Source organism: Phyllostomus discolor, chromosome 6 (genome assembly GCF_004126475.2).
Source record: "Phyllostomus discolor isolate MPI-MPIP mPhyDis1 chromosome 6, mPhyDis1.pri.v3, whole genome shotgun sequence".
NCBI classification, from domain to species: domain Eukaryota; kingdom Metazoa; phylum Chordata; class Mammalia; order Chiroptera; family Phyllostomidae; genus Phyllostomus; species Phyllostomus discolor.
Genome location: NC_040908.2, coordinates 28,991,921 through 29,014,079, shown reverse-complemented (window position 1 = coordinate 29,014,079; position 22,159 = coordinate 28,991,921). Strand labels below are relative to the sequence as shown.

The 22,159-nt window shown below is 38.6% G+C and overlaps 2 protein-coding genes across 8 annotated transcripts in view; one reads left to right on the top strand and one right to left on the bottom strand.

Annotated features, from left to right (window-relative positions):
• The window catches only part of SOCS5 (suppressor of cytokine signaling 5), a 63,046-nt gene extending 44,041 nt beyond the window's left edge, over positions 1 to 19,005 (bottom strand). For 3 of the 7 annotated variants that reach the window (XR_004903657.1, XR_004903659.1, XR_004903658.1), the window contains exons 1-2: positions 18,597 to 18,808; positions 1,095 to 1,293 (exon numbers count right to left, since the gene is read on the bottom strand). Coding sequence is in view for 1 of the 7 variants with exons in the window: in XM_036027924.1 (XP_035883817.1) it covers positions 18,597 to 18,623 (27 nt within the window). In the remaining 6 variants the exon portion in view is untranslated. Of the gene's footprint in view, positions 1 to 1,094; positions 1,294 to 18,596; positions 18,809 to 18,932 lie in introns of those variants that run through there. The other 4 variants (XM_036027927.1, XM_036027925.1, XM_036027928.1 and 1 more) reach the window with 4 other exon arrangements.
• LOC114498717 lies at positions 13,527 to 18,510 on the top strand. The gene is made up of 3 exons (XM_036027603.1): positions 13,527 to 15,944; positions 16,147 to 16,566; positions 18,214 to 18,510. Exons 1-3 carry the CDS (start codon positions 15,873 to 15,875, stop codon positions 18,508 to 18,510), a joined length of 789 nt encoding a protein of 262 aa, XP_035883496.1. The 5' UTR covers positions 13,527 to 15,872.
• Positions 19,006 to 22,159: the final 3,154 nt, after the last annotated feature.

Below are 22,159 nucleotides of genomic sequence, written 5' to 3'. Positions count from 1 at the left end.
TAATCTTCTGAGGATATGTGCTTTAAGCAGCAAGTCCAGCTCTTTCTAGAGCCCAAAGTATGTTAATATGTAAAGCTGGGGCAATTAAAAAATTGAGAACAAAAATTTACCTACTGCTAAACAAGTTAATTACTGAGTACTTCAATATTCTAGGTCCTAAGGGTCATACAAAAAAGATAAAAAAATTGTATAGGTCCTTAAGGACTTAGCTGAGGAGATAATACAGATCCACGAGATAGACACTGAAACTGTAGCAAGGAAAGTATCATGGAGAACAATTAGAGAATAACATCTAAACAGACATGAAAACATTCTTTAACCAGTTTCCCATATATGTCAAACGGCAACTGAGAAGAGAAAATAATTGCATATGATGTAGAGAGGCACTGGGATACAGAGAATACAGAACACTGGAGTTGAGACCTGTCTCAGCCCTGCCATTAAAAACTCCTGGGGAAGTCCCACCTACTCCACAGTGCACAGTTAGTAGGTATGGTACCTGACACAAAAAGGACATTTGTTTCATTCACTGCTAATTTGGATTTGACTAAACAAGGAAGGAGAGGCAGGCAGGAGCTCCTTCTAGAAGGGACTCACTGAGAATGTCTGCAACTCAGGACTACGGCAAGCTCGCTGCTTGAATTCACTACCTCCTTCTCACAACCATGTGAAAGAAAGGACTCTGACACCCAAAAGAAGGAGCTCTCCTTACCTCCTCCAGAGCACAGACTCTTCTATCAAGGGCCTCTCTGTCCTGGGCCCAGCTGCACTGGCACCTCCCAGTCCCAGGGAACCCCTCCCCACCCCCAACACACACACACTATGATGCATCAGCTGTCTGGCTTAGTTTCAGTCTGGTTAGCTTATCTGAAAGGGAATTGGATCAGGTCCTTTACAACATCACGATCTATAAATTTAAAAATTAGAAGTATTAACCATAGAACACAAGCCTTACTAAGTCGTCAGTTATGAGTAAAACAGCTTATTAAATTTGTTATCTGGATTTGTTTGTTCTGCTAGAAATATCAAACTGTTTTAGAAATGCTGAACAGGAAAAGCAAACACTACTGAATTCTTCAAAAGAACAATTTTACCTTAGAGTGAGTTCCTGAAGAGCGCCAGGTCCATATGCTTAAGACACCCGGGGCAGAGACAGCAAATACAGTATTTTATTAAAAAAACTAAAGACTATGACTTCCATTCTTTCTTGAACAGAAGGACATCCACATCTGCAAGGAGGTGGGCAGTAACAGTCGCTGAGAAACCAGGACCAAATCTCTTTAAAAAACTGCTCTGGAAAAAAAGAGAAAAGAAAGCAATATTAAATATCTTCAAATGTATGAAGAAGTACCTGATAGAAACCCACACTTGAAAACCATGAAACATGGGACACTGTCTCGGTTTGGAAAAAGTTTAGAAGATACATTACACATATAGTGTAAGAACAAATGCCTCTTTTTGAATCTACACTGATAAAGCTTAGGTTAAAATATCTGCAAAAATGGAAAAGAGGCATGGTTAAGATGAGAAAAACTAAAATAACTTAAATCCATCTTCCCTTATCCTCCCAATTGTTATTCATTTTATCAGAATTTTAAAAATTAAAGTAGCTGTTTTTTGGGTGACTATGAGCATTGTACGTGTTTTTTTTTTTAAATTTTATTTATTTATTTTTAGAGAGGGAAGGGAGGGAGATAGAGAGATAGAGATAGAGAGAGAGAGAAAGAGAGAGAGAGAGAGAGAGAGAAACATCAATGTGCGGTTGCTGGGGGTTATGGCCTGCAACCCAGGCATGTACCCAGGCTGGGAATCGAACCTGGGACACTTTGGTTCCCAGCGCGCGCTCAATCCACTGAGCTACGCCAGCCAGGGCCATTATACGTGTTTTATAGAAAATGTAAAAAATATGAAACAGTATACAGGGTGGTGCAAAAGTAGGTTTACAGTTATTTATAGTTGTGAGTATGCAAAAGAGTTTATTCTTGTAGTATTAACAATTATTGTATTATTTTCCATATGGACAACAGTAAACCTACTTTTGCCCCACCTTGTATGAGATAACTGAAAAATCTAATTACTCAAAGTTAGCGTATTTTATTTTCTACCCTATCTTTTTAATAAATGTTTCCTTTTTAGTTAACTCAAAAGTTTCATTCTTTTAAGTTTATTGTATTATAAACATTATACCATATACTCTTAAGATCCTGAAGCCCAAGATTTTTACCAACTGCCAATTATTTTTATCAACAGTATACTAAACAAAAAATTTTAAGAACATAATTTTTAATGGTTTTGTAGTGGTTATATGACTGTAGCATAATTTAATCATTTAGAAGGCTTCCAACTTTTAACATTATAAATAGCATTGTTATGAGTAAGTAACACATGCACATATAAATTTATATACCTTTCTTATTTCCTTTTAATAACCAAAAAATGGAATTTTGGACAAAGGGGTATGAACATTCGTCAAGATTCTGAATATTGACAAATTGCCATTGTAGTGGAATGTTTGTGTCCCTCTAAAATTCATATGTTGAGTCTAATCCCCAATGTGCAGGGATGTGGAAGTGGGCAAGAGTGGAGCTCTCATAAATGGGATAGTGCCCTCATGAGGAGACCAAAGAGCTAGCCAGCTCTCCTTCTACCAGGGGAGAACACAAGAAGTCTGCAGTCTACAACCCTGAAGGGAGCCCTCATCAAAGCCCAGCCACACTGGCACCCTGATCTTGGACTCTAGCCTCCAGAACTGTGAGAAATAAATTGTTGTCTATAAGCCACCTGTTGTTTATAATACCATAAATTTATGGTAATCTGTAATAGCAGTCCAGAGCTAAGATAATTATTTAGAATGTTGTACCAATTTAAGCTCCCACCAACAGCAAATATTTGTCAACACTTGATTCTTTTTTACGTGAGACCTATTAAAGCATGTAATCTATAACATAATGGTTCTAGCTTTATAAACTTTTTCCTTAATTTTATTTAATAAGCTTGGAGGAAAATCTTCTAAGAAGTAATATCTTTTGAAGTAAATAAATATTTATTTGTGGTTGAGCAATTTTTCCAGTATCATTTTTACTTAATAAATTTACCTACTAAATTTAAGTGCTTGGAACTAAAAATAGTAATTATTTGCATAAATCCATTTTAAAAGTAAAATTCTGTGTATATATTTGTAATAAAAGATGTCTGAAATGATGAAGATAACACAGTAAATTTCACATTTTGGGATACTGAATTATTATTTTTTTCTTTTTTCCAAATTTGCTTCTTTGAATTTCTCTGTATGGCTTGAAAACTAAAATATTAGTTAATATTTTAATGAGTTTATATTTTTTAATGAAACCATACTCTAAAAAGTTTTAAAAGAATCATAAAAATAAAATTCTACATTTCTGTTTCCAGTTGTGATGGAGTAACTGATACTGGGCTAGAACTATTGCTGCAAATGACCATGAAACTGGGCAGTATGCATAAAACACTATTTTCAGGTGTTGGACAACAGGAACACAGGATGGTAATTTCTGAGACAAGGAAAACAAATACTCATTCATGCCTGGCTTTCTGCTTGTGCAGCAGGGAAGGGAAACCCTGAAGAGCACAGAGTTAGCTGAGTTTCGAAAACAGAGCTCTCAAAGTTTGAGGCTACAAAGTACCTATAATTAAAGGGACAGAATACAGTTAGGGAACTGTGGAGAAAAATGGTTTCAGAAATCTGTAGAGAGATCTCCTAATTCTTTGCCTGGAGATTAAGCTGCATATGCATGAAGCAAGGCTCAATGAGACCAGTCAAAGAACAAATGCTGGGGAAAGAACACCTATGAAATGTGAGCTGAACTATGAACTACCTGAGCTTGCAAAGGTCTGGGAGTCATTCAAATTCCCTGCAGCTAGAGTGGAGAGACCTCACTGAATATTACACGTAGTTGATAGAAACCCCAGAAAGACCATGCCTCTGTATTAAGGCTAAACTAGCCCTAGAATAAAATAAAGCTGCTAAAAAACAAAAATAAAGAGAGGGAAAAACAGATCTTTAATGCAGCCAGAGGATGGCAGGGAGGTAGGTACATTTCATCATAAGAGCAATGGTAAGAATGACCACTTCTCTCATCAGAAGCAATTTAAGGTGGGGGGAAAATGGGAAAAACTGTAGTTAAACAATAAATAAATAAATAGGAAAGAAAATTTAAGTTAGAAGATACTGAGATGATTTTAAAGTACCACATGGGGGGAAAAAAGCTGTCAACTTAAAATTCAATATCCAGAATACATAGCCTGCAAAAATGAAGGCAAAAGGGAGTAACAACATTCAGAATTGTCCTTCTGACATAAATAAATAGAAAACTAGACAAATATGAAACCATTATTTTCAGACACTGGATGACCGGCAGAATAGAAACAATCCCTGAGAGAAAGGAAACAAATGAGGTGACCCCCAAGACTGTCCCAGCTCTGTTTGGAACTACAATACAGGGAGGTGGAACCCAAATATAGCCACTGAATTAAGGAGACAGAATTCAGAGTTTGTGGCATCTGGACAGCTAGAATTTTCAGGGCATATTACTACAAAGGAAGAAACTAAACAGAAATGCTCCAAAAATCTGCAAAAGGGGTCTCCTCGAGTTTCTGGCTAAACACCAATCTGCATGTGTGGTATGTCAATCTAAAAGGCTAGACAGAGAAAAACTCCCAAGAAAATAACAAATACTGGGGATCTCTAAGTCAAACAACTCTAAGAATTCACACAGCACCAGAATCATTTAGCTCCCCCCAGCCAGGGTGAATGAATGGGGCAATCAAGGAAGACACAGAAGGGGCACGCCTCAGTAGTAGGTGGAAACTAGCCCCTAAATTGAAAGCTATTCTAGAACTGCCACAATAAAAAAAAAAAAAAACTTGAAAACAAAAATCAAAAGATCAAGATAATCCACAATTAAATTAACTGCCTGCCAAAACAAAATTTAATAGTAAAGAAAGAAAAAAAATCAGGAACTCAACACAATAACTCCATAAAAAATTACCAGACATAATAAAAAATAGGAAGTGGTAACCTATCATCAAAATCCAGAACTGGCAGGGATAAAGAAAGTCCTTTAATACAAGGACTTTAAAATAGCTATTAGAAAAGAATTTAAAGGCTTAAAGGAAAAGATGAATATAATGAAAATAAGAAAAAAATCTCAACAGAGAAGTGGAAATTATTTTTTTTAATATTTTATTTATTTATTTTTTAGAGAGGGAAGGGAGGCAGAAAAAGAGAGAGAGAGAGAGAGAAACATCAATGTGCGGTTGCTGGGGGTTATGGCCTGCAACCCAGGAATGTACTCTGGCTGGGAATCGAACCTGGGACACTTTGGTTCCCAGCCCGCACTCAATCCACTGAGCCACGCCAGCCAGGGCGAAGTGGAAATTATTTTTAAAAACATCAATGGTGATTCTAGAACTTAAAAAAAAAGAAAAAAAGACTATCTGATATTTTTTTTTAAAAAGCCTTACTAGATGGGTCTAACAGCATTATTAGACAAAGGAAATATTTTAAAATCAGTGAATTTGAAGACAGGGCAACAGAAACTTTTAAAAATGAAGGAAATAAAAAAGAGAGAGAGCGAAAACTAGACAGAGCTTCATTGATCTGTGAATTAATATTAAGTGGTCAAACATGTAACATTAGAATATGAGAAGAAAGAAAATACTTGGAAATTTAAAAATTTTAAGATAGATAACTAAAAATTTTACAAATATGATGAAGAAAATACACAGATCCAAGGAGCTCAATAAACCCCAAGGATACACAGAAACAAAACCACACCAAGAGGTATCATCATAAGCGCTGAAAACAAGCGGTAGAAAAATCTTAAAAGAAGTTAAAAGGAACCCACACTGATTACACACAGGGAAACATGTAAGAATCATGCCAGGGTTCTGGTTAGAAACCATGCAAGTAAGATAGTGCAATAATACTGTTAAGGTGCTAAAGCGGGAGGAATCCCTGAATTCTATGTGCACTAATAATCACTTCCAAAACAGAAGACAAAATGAGAGGGGGGAAGGAGAGAGAATGTTTCATTATAAGAAACATAAAAGGAAATGTTTCCCAGCAAAAGAAATATAACACCATACACAAGCTTGGATCTACACAGAAAAATGAAGGTCTGAAAAAAATGGTTAAAATGAAGATAAATATTAATTTTTTTATTTTGAATTGCTCTAAAAGGTAACTGCCTGAGAAAAGCAGAAAGAACAGCAATATAGCTAAAGCACACATAAATTCAAAATGTACAACAAAGCACAAAAGATGGGAGGAATTGGGAGTACACTATTATGTAAGATTCTTGCATTGCACAGAAAGTAATGTAACTTTCAGGGCAGACTGTTATTAATTAATTAATTACAAGGGCCAATACTAAAAACTTTTAAGAGCTGTTATAAACCAATATAAAAAGTAAAAATGGAATAAAAAAATAACCCATTTTCTCAAAAAAGTTTGTTTCTTACTCAATAAAATAGTCATATCAAGTAAAAAAAAAATTAAAAACCCCATCCAAAAGCAGATAGAAAACAAAGGAAAAAGAATAGTAAGAAAGATGTGGTACATTTACCCAATGGAATACTATGCAGCAATAAATAAGAAGGAACTCTTAACCTTTGCAACAACCTGGAGACAATTATTATGCTAAGTGAAATAAACCAATCAGAGAAAGACAAATACTATATGATCTCACTCATATGTGAAATCTAATGAAAAAATAAACCAATGAACAAAATAAAACCAGAGGAATGGATAAACAGAACAGACTGACAGAGCTCTTGGGTGGGGGTGGGGGGGGACTGGAAGAGATTAGCCAAAGAACACAAATGTATATATGCATAGCCCATGGACACAAACAACAACGTGGTGAAGGTCAGGGGGTGGAGGGTGGTAAAGGGGAGAAAATGGGGGACATCTGTAATAGTGTCAACAGTAAAAATATAAAAATATAAATGGTCTAAACTAGTGGTTGGCAAACCTTTTCTGTGAAGAGCCAGAAAATATTTCAGGCTTTGAGGACCATATGGTTTCTGTCCCAACTACTTAACCTTGCCACTGTAGTACAAAAGCAGCCATAGACAATATGTAAATGAGTGAGCACAACCATGTTCCAATAAAATTTTATTTACATAAACAGGTGGTAGGTAGAGTTTGTTCTGCCAGCCAAAGTTTGCCAACTCCCCGTGTAAACACACCAAATTAAAAGAAATGTTGTAAGACTGTATAACAAACAAGATCCAACTCTGTTTGCTACAATAAATCCACTTTAAATATAATCCTATAAATAGATTAAAAGTAAAAGGATAGAACAAGATATGCTACACAAATATTAATCGAAAGGAATTTTAGTACCAGTAACAGAGACTTCAGACCAAAGGAAGCTGCCAGGGATAAAAAGGGACACTTCATAAAGACAGAGGGGTCAATTCATCAACAAGACAACCTTCTTAAATGTGCGTGCATCTAAAATGCTGTAACAGTGCTAGGAATATGAAACAAAATCTGACAGAACTGAAAGGAAGAACAGACAAATCCACAATCGTAGGTGAAAACTTTGACTCTCATCTCTCAGTAATTGATAAAACAAGTCAATAGAAAATCAGTAAAAATATAAGAAGATATATGAAGCCCCACCTAAGCTGACATTTCAGAACACTCCACCCAACAACGGGAGAATATACATTCTTCTCAAGCACGGACTGAACACTCACCAGCATATACCATATGCTGGGTCATAAAACAGAAAGCTTCAATGGATTGAAAATAAAGGGTGGGGCAAAAGTAGGTTTACAGTTGTTCATATGGAAAATAACACAATAATTAAATAATACAAGAAAAACTGTGTTTCAGAAACTCACAACTGTAAACCTACTTTTGCCCCACCCTAGATTAAGAATATGTTCTCTGACCACAACAGCATTAAATGAAGGCACAATACAAAAGGATACCTGAAAAATCCCAAATATCTGACAACACTCTTCAGAACAATCCATGGGTCAAAAAAAAAATTAACAAGACAAATTAGAAAATACTTTGAATGGAATGATAATGAAACTATTTAGCTTCAAATATTTATATTTTAAAAAATTCTAAGTCAATGATCTAGGCTTTTACCTTAAAAAACTAGAAAAAGTAGAGCAAATTAAACCCAAAATAAGGAGGAAGGAAGGAATTAATGAGAGCTCAAATCATGAAACAGAAAACAGATAAACCACGGGGGAAAAAAATCAACAAAACCAAAAGTTGGTTATTGTAAAGGACTGATAAAATTGGTAACCCTAGCTAGACTACTCAAGGAGGAAAAGGAGAAAATGAGTCCAATATCAGGAATGGAAAAGGGAGCATCAATACAGATCCTACCAACATAAAAAGGAAATACTGTTTTCATAAAATGTATGATTTATTTTCAAGCTAATAAATTTGACAAGTTAGATAAAATGGACTGATTCCTCAAAAGACACAAATTACCAAAACAGGCATAAAAAAAATAGAAGATCTGAATAGTCTTATACCCATTCTTTTAAAATTGAGTCCTTAATTAAGAACATTTCCATAAAGAAAACTATAGGCCCAGGTGGCTTCATTGATGAATTCTAGCAAACGTTTAAGGAAGAACATCAATTGTATCCAAATTCTTCCAGAAAAGAAAGAATGAAGGAAAACTGCTGGTAGAAATGTAAAATGGTAACCCACCTTGGAATGTGTTCTGTCGGTTTCTCACACTATTAAATATACACATATTCTATAACCCAGGAATTCCTCTTCTAGTATTCATCCACAACAACAGATGTCACAAAAAGCCTTGTACAAGAATGTTCACAGCAAGTTTAGTCTTAACAGTTGAAAACTGGAATCAACCCTTTCTGCAGTAATAACAAATTATAGTATATGCATACAATTAAAGACTCATCAGCAACTAACATGTATACATGGATGAATGTGTATTTTAAACAAGAGCTTCATATAATTTTTATGCTCAGGAAAGTTTGAGAATCATGGTTATGGAAGTACATAAGAAAACAAAGAGAAAACAAGGGATTTAGGTCATTTAAATTATATATAACAGTTGTCATTTTCCATACGTGTTTAATTGCCATTTAAATCATGTTACAATACTCCTCTCATGTTCAATTTTCTACTTAATGTGCTTCAAGGAGTTCCAATTCCAAATTTTAGTCTTCAATCAACTAACTACCCCAAATTCTCATTAATCCCAACCCATACTGTGCATTATAGATAAGGAATCCTCCTCCCCAGTTCCTTTGCTTTTTCTTCCTTAATGTTCCACTTCCTTGGTACTATTTTCCCCACCTCTTTAATAGTGTTATCCTTACTTTTCGCTGCAGACTTGTCTTTCCACCTCCTTTAAAACTGAACCAAAAGTCATCTTTTCCACTAAGTGCTAAACCACCTCAAATACTTTCCAAATTTTCTCAGCACTTGAAGCTCTTGGCCCTAATATATGTATTTGTTTTATAGAATTTGGACATCTCTTCTATTTTGATGGACTCACTAGGTCCATACCCTGGCTTAGAGAGTATAGCCTTTGGGTTCAATGAATTAAAAACATTACAGTCCTCTTCAAGGCTCATTCTCTTTTGCTGTTTTTATTTTTCTCTCTGAAATTCTATCTGCCAGAGGCTTAAACTCTATAGCTCTGGAGCGGAAGAACAGAAAGAAAGGCAAAGAGATGGTTGATTAGGTCTACTCTGGAGCAGATTTTAAAGAAGGTAAAAAAAGCCATTAGGCTTCAGTATCTATTTAGACTACCTCTCCAGCCCCAGGAAGCAAAAAGGATTCCAAAAAGAGACTTTAGGTGAGGAATAAGGAAGTTATGTTTGTGTATGAATTCCCTGCGTTGTACTGGATGGCCAGACAGAATGCAGTACACTGTTTCAAGGACACTAAAATATTTCTGGCTTCCTGGCAGCAAATTAATTTCTATGGGTTCTTTATAAGGTTGGGGGGTGGGGGTTTGACTGGAGGTGTACAAAAGGCAAATATCAAAAAATGTCTCTGATCTCAAACTAAGTGCCAATACTTTTTGTTCTGCATACATTATTACTTAGGAAATACTCATCTAATTCTACAACTTTCAACTAGAAGGTATGCCTTCCAAATCCTACCTATAAACCTGACCATGCTCCGAGCTAGACCCCTATTTCCAACTGATATCTTCATCGTGTCATTACTTATCTAAAAAGCATAATTAGTTTTCTGAAAGCAAACTCTGTATCTCTCCTCTCTAACTTGCACATATTTTTCTACTGCCAAGTCAGGAACCTTAGACTCATTCTCAACTTTCTCTGTCTCCTACAAACACTAACTAAGTCTGAAAGACTTAAACTCCTAAGTATCTCTGAAATCAGTGCTCTTGTTTCTGCCCCCCCTATAAATTCCTTAATTCAGACCATCATTATCTCTTTCCTGAACTAGGGCAGGACCTTAAATGACATCCTTGACTGTGATCTACCTACCAGAGGCCAGAGAGACCACCTCAGTCACTCACCCTGCCATAGTACTACTTGATGAAATACTTCCCACCTCTGCTCCTCCAGATTGTTCTCTTTACTACTGCTATAATCAGTTTTATAAAACACCAAATATTTGTGTCACTGCCCCACCTACAAAACAAAATAAAAATCCAAACTCGTAGTATAGCATATAAAGCTTCATAATTTGTTCCCATTTTACCTTGATTCTAGTCTGACTTTCTTTTTTTTCTGCACTCATTTCAGATCAAACTTTACCCTTTTCCTTAAACACAATATGCCCCTTCTTTTTAATAATTTAGAATAAATAATAACTCAGTCCAGCTTATTTTATTTTTATGTGCACCCTTACGCTATTTAAAGCCATTAGCTAAACCTGTACAGCAGTAATGCCTGAAGGAAACAATCAGGTGATACAGTCAACCCTCAGCTTATTTATTAACATGGTAAGTATAGACTAAATGGACAAGTGAATGTTTCAACTACCTGCTAAGTTTCTTCCTTACTGTAAATTAATGTTAAATGTCTTCAGTTACAGGCTTATTGCCTCCTTTTGATTCACAGATACAAAGGGAACTATACATCATTCAATTTTCTGTGTGTCTATCTGTTTCCTTTCCTTCATCTTTAACACCTCTCTTCCCCACTTCTGTTTCTCCTCTTGCACTTTTCTCCTCCAGCTAAGTTTTCGCTGCATCCTCTTTGTCCACCCTTCACAAGAACATCAGTACTGTTCTTCTATCACTTTTAACAGCAGAGCACTTAAAAATTCACAAAGCACTTTCACATCTACTTACTCACTTCGTTCTTACAGCCTCATTTTTTGGGATCTCAAAATCAACAATCATAAAATATATGTGTGTGCTTATATAATATTATACACAGCAGATGCTGCCCTTATAAGTAAAATATAAGACACTTTTCTTACATTTTAACTCAAATTTGAGGAAACTGCAGTTCAGAAAGTTCAGTGATTCATCTAGCATACTGCTATTCCTTCTGCCTAGAACTCCATAACACCTCTTCACCTGCTCCTCTCTTAAGACATAGCTCCTGCCTTCCCCTCCTCCCAGAGGAATAACGTTATGCCCGTTTCAATGCTATCGGAATGTTTTCATACCACTATTTCACACCACTGAACAATACAGGTCTCTGAACTCCTGTTCTGGGGTGTCTTTTTTTCCTACCAAACAATATTTTCCTTATTAACTACTGTTACTTTTATTTATGCCCATTAATTATTCAGCATTTTATAAAGCCAAAAGGAGAAACATTTTATAGGCAGTCAGCATTAATGTACTAATCTCAAGGGTAAAACTGTATACCAAAACATCCCTAGCTTTCCTTAAAAATCAGGAATTTAAGGAATGTCTCTAAATCCTCTGAAAAGATCTAGATACTATCTGTTGTGGTAATGACAGACATCCAAAGCTGCCACAGCAAAGGAGTAAAACGGCACTTCATGAACCCTAAGTTAAACTATTACATGTTTTAAGAGATGCCTCTTAATATCCTGCAAAATATTTAGGATAAACAATCAAAGGCTCAGTCCACAGTCTCAACTCTACCACATGTTTGGCTGGCTTGGGAAAGTCATTTAACCTTCCTGAGTCAAACTTCCACTTTGATAAAAATTGAATAATGCCACCTACCTTTCATAATTATTAAGAGAATTAAATGAAATAACTACAAATCGCTTAGCCTGGAACCTTAAAGTCAAAAAATGCTCAGACTTTTATGATTATTTTTATATGCATCATTTCTGTTTTCAGAACCATGCACAAAAACCCTTAACATGTTCTTGGATTTTCTTCTGGCCCAGCAGCAACTACAATAAATGCCTTCTAGGGAAGTTATTTCCATGACTTCTAGGTCCCCTTCCTGGGTCATAACTCAGGTTCTAGAAATATAATTTGAAATATCTCCTCCCAAATGCATGACTTTCTTCTCTTCCACACGAAAACTCATCAAAAGATATTCCTGTAGCTTCTCCTTTTGTTGGCCTGACTTTTAACTACCTGGAACAGCACACAGAGACAGCTGCGAATCTGGGGACTTTTACTGCCAGTCTGTTTTTTTAATCACTTGTTAAGAAATGTTAAATCAAGTTGGTCCCAGCACTGATCACCTGAAGGTTAATGAGGCTGGACTGGTATCTCATGTTAATAACCAAAGTGAAAGATTAAATAAATAATTAGATAAATCAACTCCTCTTTGGCCACAGGCATATTTTAACTCTTAGGAAATCACCTGGACTTCTCCCAACAGATCATATGTGATGTTTAGTAAATTGATCCTTTAGCTTTAGAATATACTTCGGCAGTTTCCCTGAAAGACATGTTAATCTGTGGAACCCAGGATCTATGCCAGCGCTAAACACCCACAAAATCCTTATTTTCCTCAACATTTTTCTCTATCCATCCTCCGATTCCTTCCTTAGCTCCCGTTCCTCTGACTACCCACCATATACGTAGGCTGAAAGTTCAGCTCCCAAATCATCTCCATTCTGTCTTTCATATTCTAAGTATGCATAGTATTTCAATAAGCTTCTACCCTTTTCAATACTTTGAAATACAACATATCATATACTTGATTACCACTTCTAACTGAAGAATCTCACTCAGAGTAAAAAGACTGGATAGTATTCCTGTTATAGTAGTCCTCAAATTAAGGGAAAAAAAAAGAGTCCTATTGTGCAGAGCAGATAAGCTCACTTCAAAAATTAATTTTTCAAAATTATCATCATCACTGCTTCCTTATTAATTTTGATCAAAGATTACTGTATATTTTATCAAAGTAAAGGTAAATTTGTTTTAGTGCTAAACAGTATATAAGTAAAATGCTTACAAACTATTAGAGACCCTGTGGAAATATATTCTCACTATACGTATTTGGCAATGGTATAATTATGATCTCTCTCAAGTTGTTCCTTAGAATTTGTTACCTACATGCAGAATAAAGCCAGGCAACTAATTTTCAGTTAAAGAACATATATAAATTTACTTAATATTAACATGAATCAACAGCTCATTTACCCTTCAAGATTATTTCTCCTCCAACCAGATTCAAAAAGCCCTTTTGCCCCTTAAAAGGAGGATAGTTGGCTAACTCAGCTGAAGAATTTATTGGGTTAGGCAAGGTAAATGATTCATATTTTCCTTCTGTTATTCTCCAACACCTACATTGAAACTAAGAAAGTATAATAACTTACATGGTCCATATCTACCCAGTTTACATATGCATGAATTCTAAATATGAGAACCAGGCAATTCGCAATGCTGTATTTTTTAAAATATATTAAGAAAATTCCAACTTAATAAAAAAGTGATCAATGGCTGCATTTTATTATAACATGGTATTTCTGATGCCTTTTGAAACCATACTTAACTAAATGTTTTCATTCATATAATTAGATAATATAACAGACCTGAATATGTCTAAATTCTATAAAATTTCTAAAAGCATGTCACGAGTCCAAAAAGTACAATAAATTATAATAACTTCATAATATTTATTATAAGAGGTAATCAAAAGAAGATTAGGAGTTAGTCACTCTCATACATTAAAACTTTGTTATCAGTTAAAAAAATAATACAACCTTGGAAACTTTTGATGGCTCCATGTAACTCTCTTAGGCCTGCCAGCACCAGCATTATTTCAGACTAAAGGGATGACCCATGTATTTGTCATCCAAAGTACCACCAACAGAATGCCTGCCTGAGATCTAAAACAACATATCAAGAATCTACTATTGCCATAATGAGTAGGCTTTGGAGCTATAACTTGTTTCTGATTTTAATTTCTAACCATAAAATAAATTCAATCTAATGAACTCTAAAAATAAGAGCAATTAAAAAATATTATGTGAAATACACTTAAAATAATTGAAATTAATGTTAAAAGGCATAAAAATAAGCTCACATGTGACAGATGGTAAGAAGTTACTTGTTGTTACAGGAAGTAAAGATGTTGTGAGAAGGAAAGACCACAAAGATGCTTGAGAATCAAAGACTGTAAACAGAAGAGCTGATAAAAAAAAGCAATAGAGGAACTTCCTAAGGTAGAACCAAAGAAGATCCAAAAGAAATCTACCACTGTCACCACAAAAAGCATTTGCTAGACCACATGCTCGTGACACTGAGTAAACCAAAGAACAAAATGTTACAAAATTGGAGTCACATTTTATCACTAAACCCTAACAGTTTAATGAATGAAGTCATAAAAATATTCACTTAATAGAAAGCAAGGTTCAATGATCTCATGGTTCCACTGGCAGAGAGGGGTTGCAATGAATAACAGACCTTATAAATTCCTGGCTTCCTATCTAAGCTTATCAAGTATGCCTCTAGAACTCAGCAGAATATCTGCAAATCAATTTTTATGTTTTGGTTCTAGAATAATGAAACTGTAACAAGGGTTTCCTGATGCCATTCAAAAAAACAGACATATTCATCCAACCTTGAATGTGCACATCTAATTAAAGGTCCAAGGTGAACAAAGGAGGAGGAAAAAAGAGAGAGCATCATTTGTACTAACTGCCCTTAAGGCAGATTATTATTTGATCATGCATTCACCTAGGAATTTTTTCTGTAGCCTTGAGGTGACTTCATTAACAGCAAGGAAACAAGTGGGCATACAATGCCTGTATATACCAACTGAGCCATAAAGAATAAAGTCTAATATGTGTTGTACCCTTACCATGTGCTAAGGAAGCACTTGTAATCCTAATACCCTATGAGACAGGTTCTTTTATTACCCTCACTTTTCAGATGAGGAAGCCTAGGTACACAGTGGTTAAATCACTTGCCAGAGATTATTATGTTACTAAGTGGCTGAAAAACAAATCAAATTTTTCTCTGTTACAACTAGAATAGGAATTATGTTTTTATAATTACCATGTAATTCTACTACTGCTCTTTTTTAAAGGGTACCAGAATTCATTTTAACATAACAAACCCCCCACACTTACTGAAAATATCTTAAATACAGAATTTATCTTGAAAATGAGCCTTTTGAAATCTGAAAATTTTTTAAGCAATTATTTTTTAGCATAAAAATTATAGGACACTAGACTAAGAAATTTATCAAATATTTTAAACTTGGATTATAGTTCGTCTCTTTCCAATAAGAGAAATATCAACACTTCCACTAACAATGCAGCATACTGTTTTAAAATTTTCAGTAAAACTCATCCAGTTTTACATCATTTCATGTATAAAAGTAGTCAACTCAAACTTCTCCATCTTTAGAAGAGAACATCACAAATAATACAAAAACCATTTATAGTTAGCATTAGAATGCTTGAGACATAACATTTTGCTTTTCCACCATCTTCCCGAGCCGCCATAATGAGGTGCATGAATGTACTGGCAGATGCTCTCAAGAGCATCAACAATGCTGAAAAGAGAGGCAAACTCCAAGTTCCTTTTTTTTTTTAATTTTTATTTACAGATTTGAGAGAGAGAGAGGGAGAGAGAAAAGGGGAGAAAGAGAAACACTGATTTGTCATTCTCTTATTTATTCATTCAATGGCTGCTTCTTGTATGTGCCCCGACCTGCAACCTTGGCTATCAGGGCAACACTCTAATCAACTAAGCCAACGGGCCAGGGCCCAAACTCCAGGTTCTTATTAGGCTGTGCTCCAAAGTCATCGTCCAGTTTCTCACTGTGATGATGAAGCATGGTTACATTGGCAAATCTGAAGTCACTGATGATCACAGAGCTGGGGAAATCATTGTGACTCTCAAGGGCAGGTTAAACAAGTGTGGAGGGATCAGCCCCAGATGTAATGTGCAAAGACCTAGAAAGTGTAAGAACAACCTGCTCTGGTCCTGTCAGTTTGGTTTCACTGTACTGCCAACCTCAGCGGGCATCACGGAACATGAAAAAAAGACAAAAACAGGAGGGAAAATCCTGGGATTCTTTTTCCAGGGATATAATACATATGTGCAAATAAAATGTCTCAATGGGGAAAAAAAAGAACAAAATAAACAGAGTGAATATGATAAAACAGAAAAACCCTGGACTACAGTCCAGAGACCGGTCCAACCAAACCTGGCTCCATCACTAATTAGCGATTTTGTTCCTTCCACGGCTCTGGGCCTTGGTTTCCAGATCTGCAAATTAATCATCTCCATGGTCTACTCTTCCAGCTCTATACACATATACCTTTTGTCCAAGCTTCCCATTCTCCCTTAGTTCTACAAATGGAGAAAACAGCCCATTTTAAACACAGGTAATAGGGGATAGCCTTTCCCACCACTGGTTTGCTACAGATGAGTCTCAAGGTGAAAAATGTACAAGGTATTATAACGTTAAAAGGTGTTAGGTTTCAATATTTTAGGCTACTGTTTTGTGTGCCAGTACATTCTCCCTAAGGACGAATAGTAAAATTCAAGGACAATCAGGAGAAAAAATGTAATTATGCATTAATTATTCAAGAACTAAGGAGGTGCCAACTGAGAACATTAACTTTTTGTGGAAATGTTTTCTCTGACCAATGAATTGCATTAAAAGGCAAAATCTGATCTGTACAATTTTCTCAAATACCTTTACTCCCTAAAAAAGCTTTCATTTCGTAAATTATGAGAAATTAGTAAGATAACATATATAGTTAAGGAAATATTTACAAGACTAAAAATCTAGCCATGCAGCTCTTAGCTGCTGCTTCTCAGTGGCATGAAAAACCTCTATGGGCTGCCAGAGAGGTGGATTCTGTGGACCGCCACTGCCTAACTCTGGCATGCATTTTCTAGGTTCCTAACCCACTCTCAAGAGTGTTATGCAAATACAAGATTTGTAAAATTGAAGTAGGCAACTGTTAGAAAAACTCAAATTGATTTTAGTATTGGTTTCTGGACTGCTAGCTTACTAACACCTTCCCAGTTCAACACAAAGTTAAAATGTCTTAAAACTTCTACAGAATCTGAGGTTCAATTTTGCATGACCTTGTAAAGAAACAATTAAAAGCAAGGGAAAGAAAGTATGCAAAGTATTTATTCATTTTGCATAGTAAAAGTCAGTAGCAAACTGTAATAGTACAGTCCAGTCTAAATGTCAAATTGGGGAGAACAAAGCCACCGTTATAAATGGAGAGACCTGAAGAAAGGATCTTCAGCAGATGGAGAGACTGCTACAAGCATTTCAAGGTGCAGTTTCGAAAATTTCCGGCAAAACTAATAACTGGTAAAACACCATCAAATGCATACGTACATTAAAAAATATAGGATAACTGACAAGGTCTAGCTGCGAGCCACCTTTTGGTGGGAATGCCAAAAGAAAATGTCAAAATCACCTCGTGATTCCAATCCCCCAGCCTTCAAAGTTGAGACCCAAGCCAAGGTGTACACTTAAACTGTTTCTTAGCATCCTTCTTTAAATGCAACTCCCTCTCCCAGAAAGTCACTTAGCTTCAGCTACTGGAATGTCCAAATCCCAGCACCCAGGAATCTTAGGACCCCAAGCAGTGCAGAGGGGTCTTCCAGCACCGGCCTGCGCACCCCTTTCCATCTCGAGTTAAAACCCCGGAGGTGCTACAGTCACTTGCCACACCAAGCGCCCCAGTTTTCCCTCTCATTTCCCAGTGGACCTCTTCTCTTCGACCTTGAGGACCCCTCCGGATCAGAGCCTTAGAGCCCCAAGCGAGTTGGCGGATACCCCCTCTCCTGCAGCGCCCGCATTGCCCCACAGTCCCCGGTGGCCTCCCCCATCCACCTCGACCCGAATCCCCGAATCACGAACGCCCTCCTACAAGACCAGGGCGACCCACTTCCCCTTAGGCACCCCGCGTTCCTGCAACCAGAAAATAATTCCATAGAAATGTATCGAGAGCCTACTAAGCACAAGCTCCCACTACGCGCGGCACGGTCGGCACAGGGGTCGCCGTCTCACGCCAGCTATCTCCTTCCCGGCCGAAGGGACGTCGCTGCCTCCGCCCGGGTGTGGAAGCGCCAGTCCGAGGCGGACAGCGCCGGGCGCGGGCACTAGGGACCGTAGAGGCAGCCGCTAAGGGCGGCACAGTGGCCGGGTAGCGGGTGCTGGCCGGGCTAGGCACGGGCCGCGGGGACACTCACCGGTCGGGGCGCTCTGGGCGGCCTCATCCAGGGGCACCTGCGGCCAGGCAGGATGGGCCCGGACGGTGCAGTCACCGAGAGGGCGAGTCTGCCCGCCCACCAGTCCCGTCCCCTCCGACTGCCCGAGCGAGCGAGCCAGCGCAACCTCCCTCCCTCCGGACGGAGCGCGGACACCCCAGCTCCGCCGGATGCCCCCACCAGGCCCCCACCCCCTTCCCCGGCCACCTCCCCCTCTACACCCTTTTCCCCTCCCCCCTCCCCCAACCCCCACCGGAATGGAAAATACCTCCCGGGGCGGGGGGCGGTGGGGGCACGCCTCTCTGAAGGGCAGCCTACCGTGACCAATAGCAGGCGGGGCTCTGGAGGGGCGGGATTTCCAGTGACCAATCCGGAGGCATATAGGTGAAGGCCGAAGGAGGGTGGCAAGGAGCGACAGGAGGGTGGCCCGGGAGTCAGGGAGGTCCAGTCGTTCGGGTGCGCGCAGTGCGCGGCTGCCATTTTGGAGTCGGGAAGCTGCGACGGCGGCCCGGTCCGGCCTGAGGGGATAGGGAGGAGCCAGTCAGGTGGGGGAGAAGTGGTCACGTGAGCTTGAGGGGCGGGGTGAAGCGGACTGAGGCTCGAGGGGAGGGGTCGACAGCTTCGAGTCACGGGGACTGAGAATGGTCACGTGGTCGGAGTAGGGCTAACGGTGGGCTCGGGGACGGAAGGTCAACCTGAAGAGAAGGAAGAAAGCGTGGCTTTCCTTTCAACGCTGTTAAGGAAAAGGAAAGGAAAAGGAAAAATGAATGAATAGTGTGAGCGCCGGGTTGGAAAATGTGAATGAGTCTCCTTAGCTTCCAGCATGGGGCCTCCACTGAATTCTACGATCTGCTGGAAACTGGGCGCTTCATTTAACTCAAGTATTTCTATCCCTCCTGTCAGCTGTCATAAACATGAGTCACAGATCAGAGGGTCAGGTGTTTCTCTCCCACTTTTTTGCCTGCACTAGAAATGGCCGAAAGGTTGGAAGCATTATATTCGAGGCATTGTGATGCTGCCAGGACTCTTTTCATGTGGCCTTCTAGAAACCTGTCGTCATTCATAAACTTAACGGCCACTTCTGTGTTAGGCATGCTCAATATCCTGTTCTAACTCCTCCAAACATACACAACTACAAAAACAAAAAACCCTTACCTAAACAACGATGTCTAGCTCTCATTATTTTAATTCATGTTTTAAGTACAGGTTAAATTGTACCCCCTAGTAGTCCACTAAAAGTGCTCCTCTTAAAGCTACCAGTGACATCCATGTAACCAAGTTCAAGGGTCACTTTTTAGTTCTTACTTGATCTCTGTTGCTGTAGATTCTATGGGGTATACACTTGAAGCTTTTTCACCTCCCCAATGTACCCCTCACCCCAGTTTCCCTGAAACCATAAACCCTCAGGCTGTCTTTCTCTTCAGTTAACCTAAATCATCTATTCTCTGTTGACTTGAAGAGAGTTCCAGCATCTGATCCTTAGCCTCAGTAATGCATAGTCATTCTGTTGCGCAATACATGATCTAACCATTTTGATGGCTAGGTATACCTTTTATTTTCTATTTTCTTTTTTTAATATATTTTATTGATTATGCTATTACAGTTGTCCCAATCCCCCCCTCCTTATTCCCCTCTGCCCTGTACACCCGCATTCCCCAGCTTTAGTTCACGCCCATGGGTCGTACATATACGTTCTTCAGTTTCTACATCTCCTACACTATTCTCAACCTCACCCTGTCCATTTTCTACCTGCCACCCATGCTACTCATTCTCTGCACCTTTTCCTCACCTCTCCCCCTCCCATGCCCTTGCTGATAACCCTCCATGTGATCTCCATTTCTGTGACTCTGTTCCTGTTCTAGCTGCTTGCTGAGTTTGTTTTTGTTTTTGTTTTAGGTGTGGTTGTTAATAACTGTGAGTTTGCTGTCACTTTACTGTTCACATTTTTTATCTTTTTTTCTTAGATAAATCCCTTTAACATTTCATGTAACAATGGCTTGGTGATAATGAACTTCTTTAACTTGACCTTATCTGAGAAGCACTTTATCTGCCCTTCCATTCTGAATGAAAGCTTTACTGGATAGAGTAATCTTGGATATAGGTCCTTGCCTTTCATGACTTCTTTCCAGTCATGGAACTGGAACTTTTGGGGGGACTCTCTGAGCATCCTGGACTTCCTGGAAGTCTATTTCCTTCCCCAGATTGGGGAAGTTCTCCTTCCTTATTTGTTCAGATAAGTTTTCAATTTCTTGCTCTTCCTCTTCTCCTTCTGGTACCCCTATAATTCAGATGTTGGAACGTTTAAAGATGTCCTGGGTGTTCCTAAGCCTCTCCTCATTTTTTTTAAATTCTTGTTTCTTCATTCTTTTCTGGTTGAATGTTTCTTTCTTCCTTCTGGTCCATACCATTCATTTGAGTCCCAGTTCCCTTCCCATCACTGTTGGTTCCCTGTACATTTTCCTTTATTTCACTTAGTGTAGCCTTCATTTTTTCATCTACTTGCGACCAAATTCAACCAGTTCTGTGAGCATCCTGATTACCAGTGTTTTGAACTGTGCATCTGATGGGTTGGCTATCTCTTCATCACTTAGTTGAATTTTTTCTGGAGCTTTGATCTGTTCTTTCATTTGAGCCATTTTGTCTCGTCTTGGTGCACCTGTTATGTAGTAAGGAGCAGAGCCTTAGGTGTTCACCAGGGCAGGGCAACCCACAATGCTGGGTTGTGATGCTGTATGTGGGTCAGGGATCCAAGAGAACAATGGTGCTTGCTTGCTCTCTGGCGGTTTTCAGTCACTTCCCCCTCTTCCCACAAGCAAATTGGGCCCTTCTGGTGCTGATTCCCGGGTGGGCAGGCTTGTGTAAGTTCTAGGATCCTGTTGGTCTCTCCAATGAACTCTCCTGTGAGGCTGGGAGTTTCTCCTGCTGCCGCTTCAACCCCCACTGGTGTTTTCAATCAGATGTTTGAGGCTTTATTTCCCAGCGCTGGGATCCTGGGTTGTGTGGTCTGTCTTGTTCCCCAGTTGTTCCTCCCAGTTTATCTGCACGTGAATGTGGGACCACCCAGTCCACAAGCCGCTGCCTTGCTGGCCAGCTGCTGCCTTGCCCGCCCCGCTCCACAATCCACTGCCTCGCTGGGTCCACCAGCCACTGCCTTACCGCGAGTCCTCTCTGCCCAGCTGCCCATCTCCACCCCTCCTACCAGTGTGGATGAATGTTTCTTCTTTAACTCCTTGGTTGTTGGACTTCCATACAGCTCGATTTTCTGTCAATTCTGGCTGTTCTTTGTTTTTAAATTGTTGTTATCCTTTTACTTGTGCGAGGAGGCACAGTGTGTCTACCTACACCTCCATCTTGGCCAGGAGTCTGGGTATACCTTTCAAGAGGTCCCTATCTGCATATTGTCCCTGACTGTGGGACACTCTACCCCTTCAATTCTTATCCTGTTGATTATAATTACTAAATGCCCTTTCCTCTCCATTTAGACAGCCACTGCCTCACCTGGGCCATGTATTCATTAGATCAATATTTACTAAGCACTTTACTAT

What these genes read in the sequence shown, in the direction of transcription:
- LOC114498717 (XM_036027603.1), top strand. Translation starts at nt 15,873, where the DNA reads ATGAGGTGCATGAATGTACTGGCAGATGCTCTCAAGAGCATCAACAAT. An exon ending in AAAAGAGAGGCAAACTCCAA is followed by an intron (nt 15,945 to 16,146) that starts GTTCCTTTTTTT and finishes CCCAAACTCCAG; the next exon opens with GTTCTTATTAGGCTGTGCTC. An exon ending in GGACTACAGTCCAGAGACCG is followed by an intron (nt 16,567 to 18,213) that starts GTCCAACCAAAC and finishes ATTGCCCCACAG; the next exon opens with TCCCCGGTGGCCTCCCCCAT.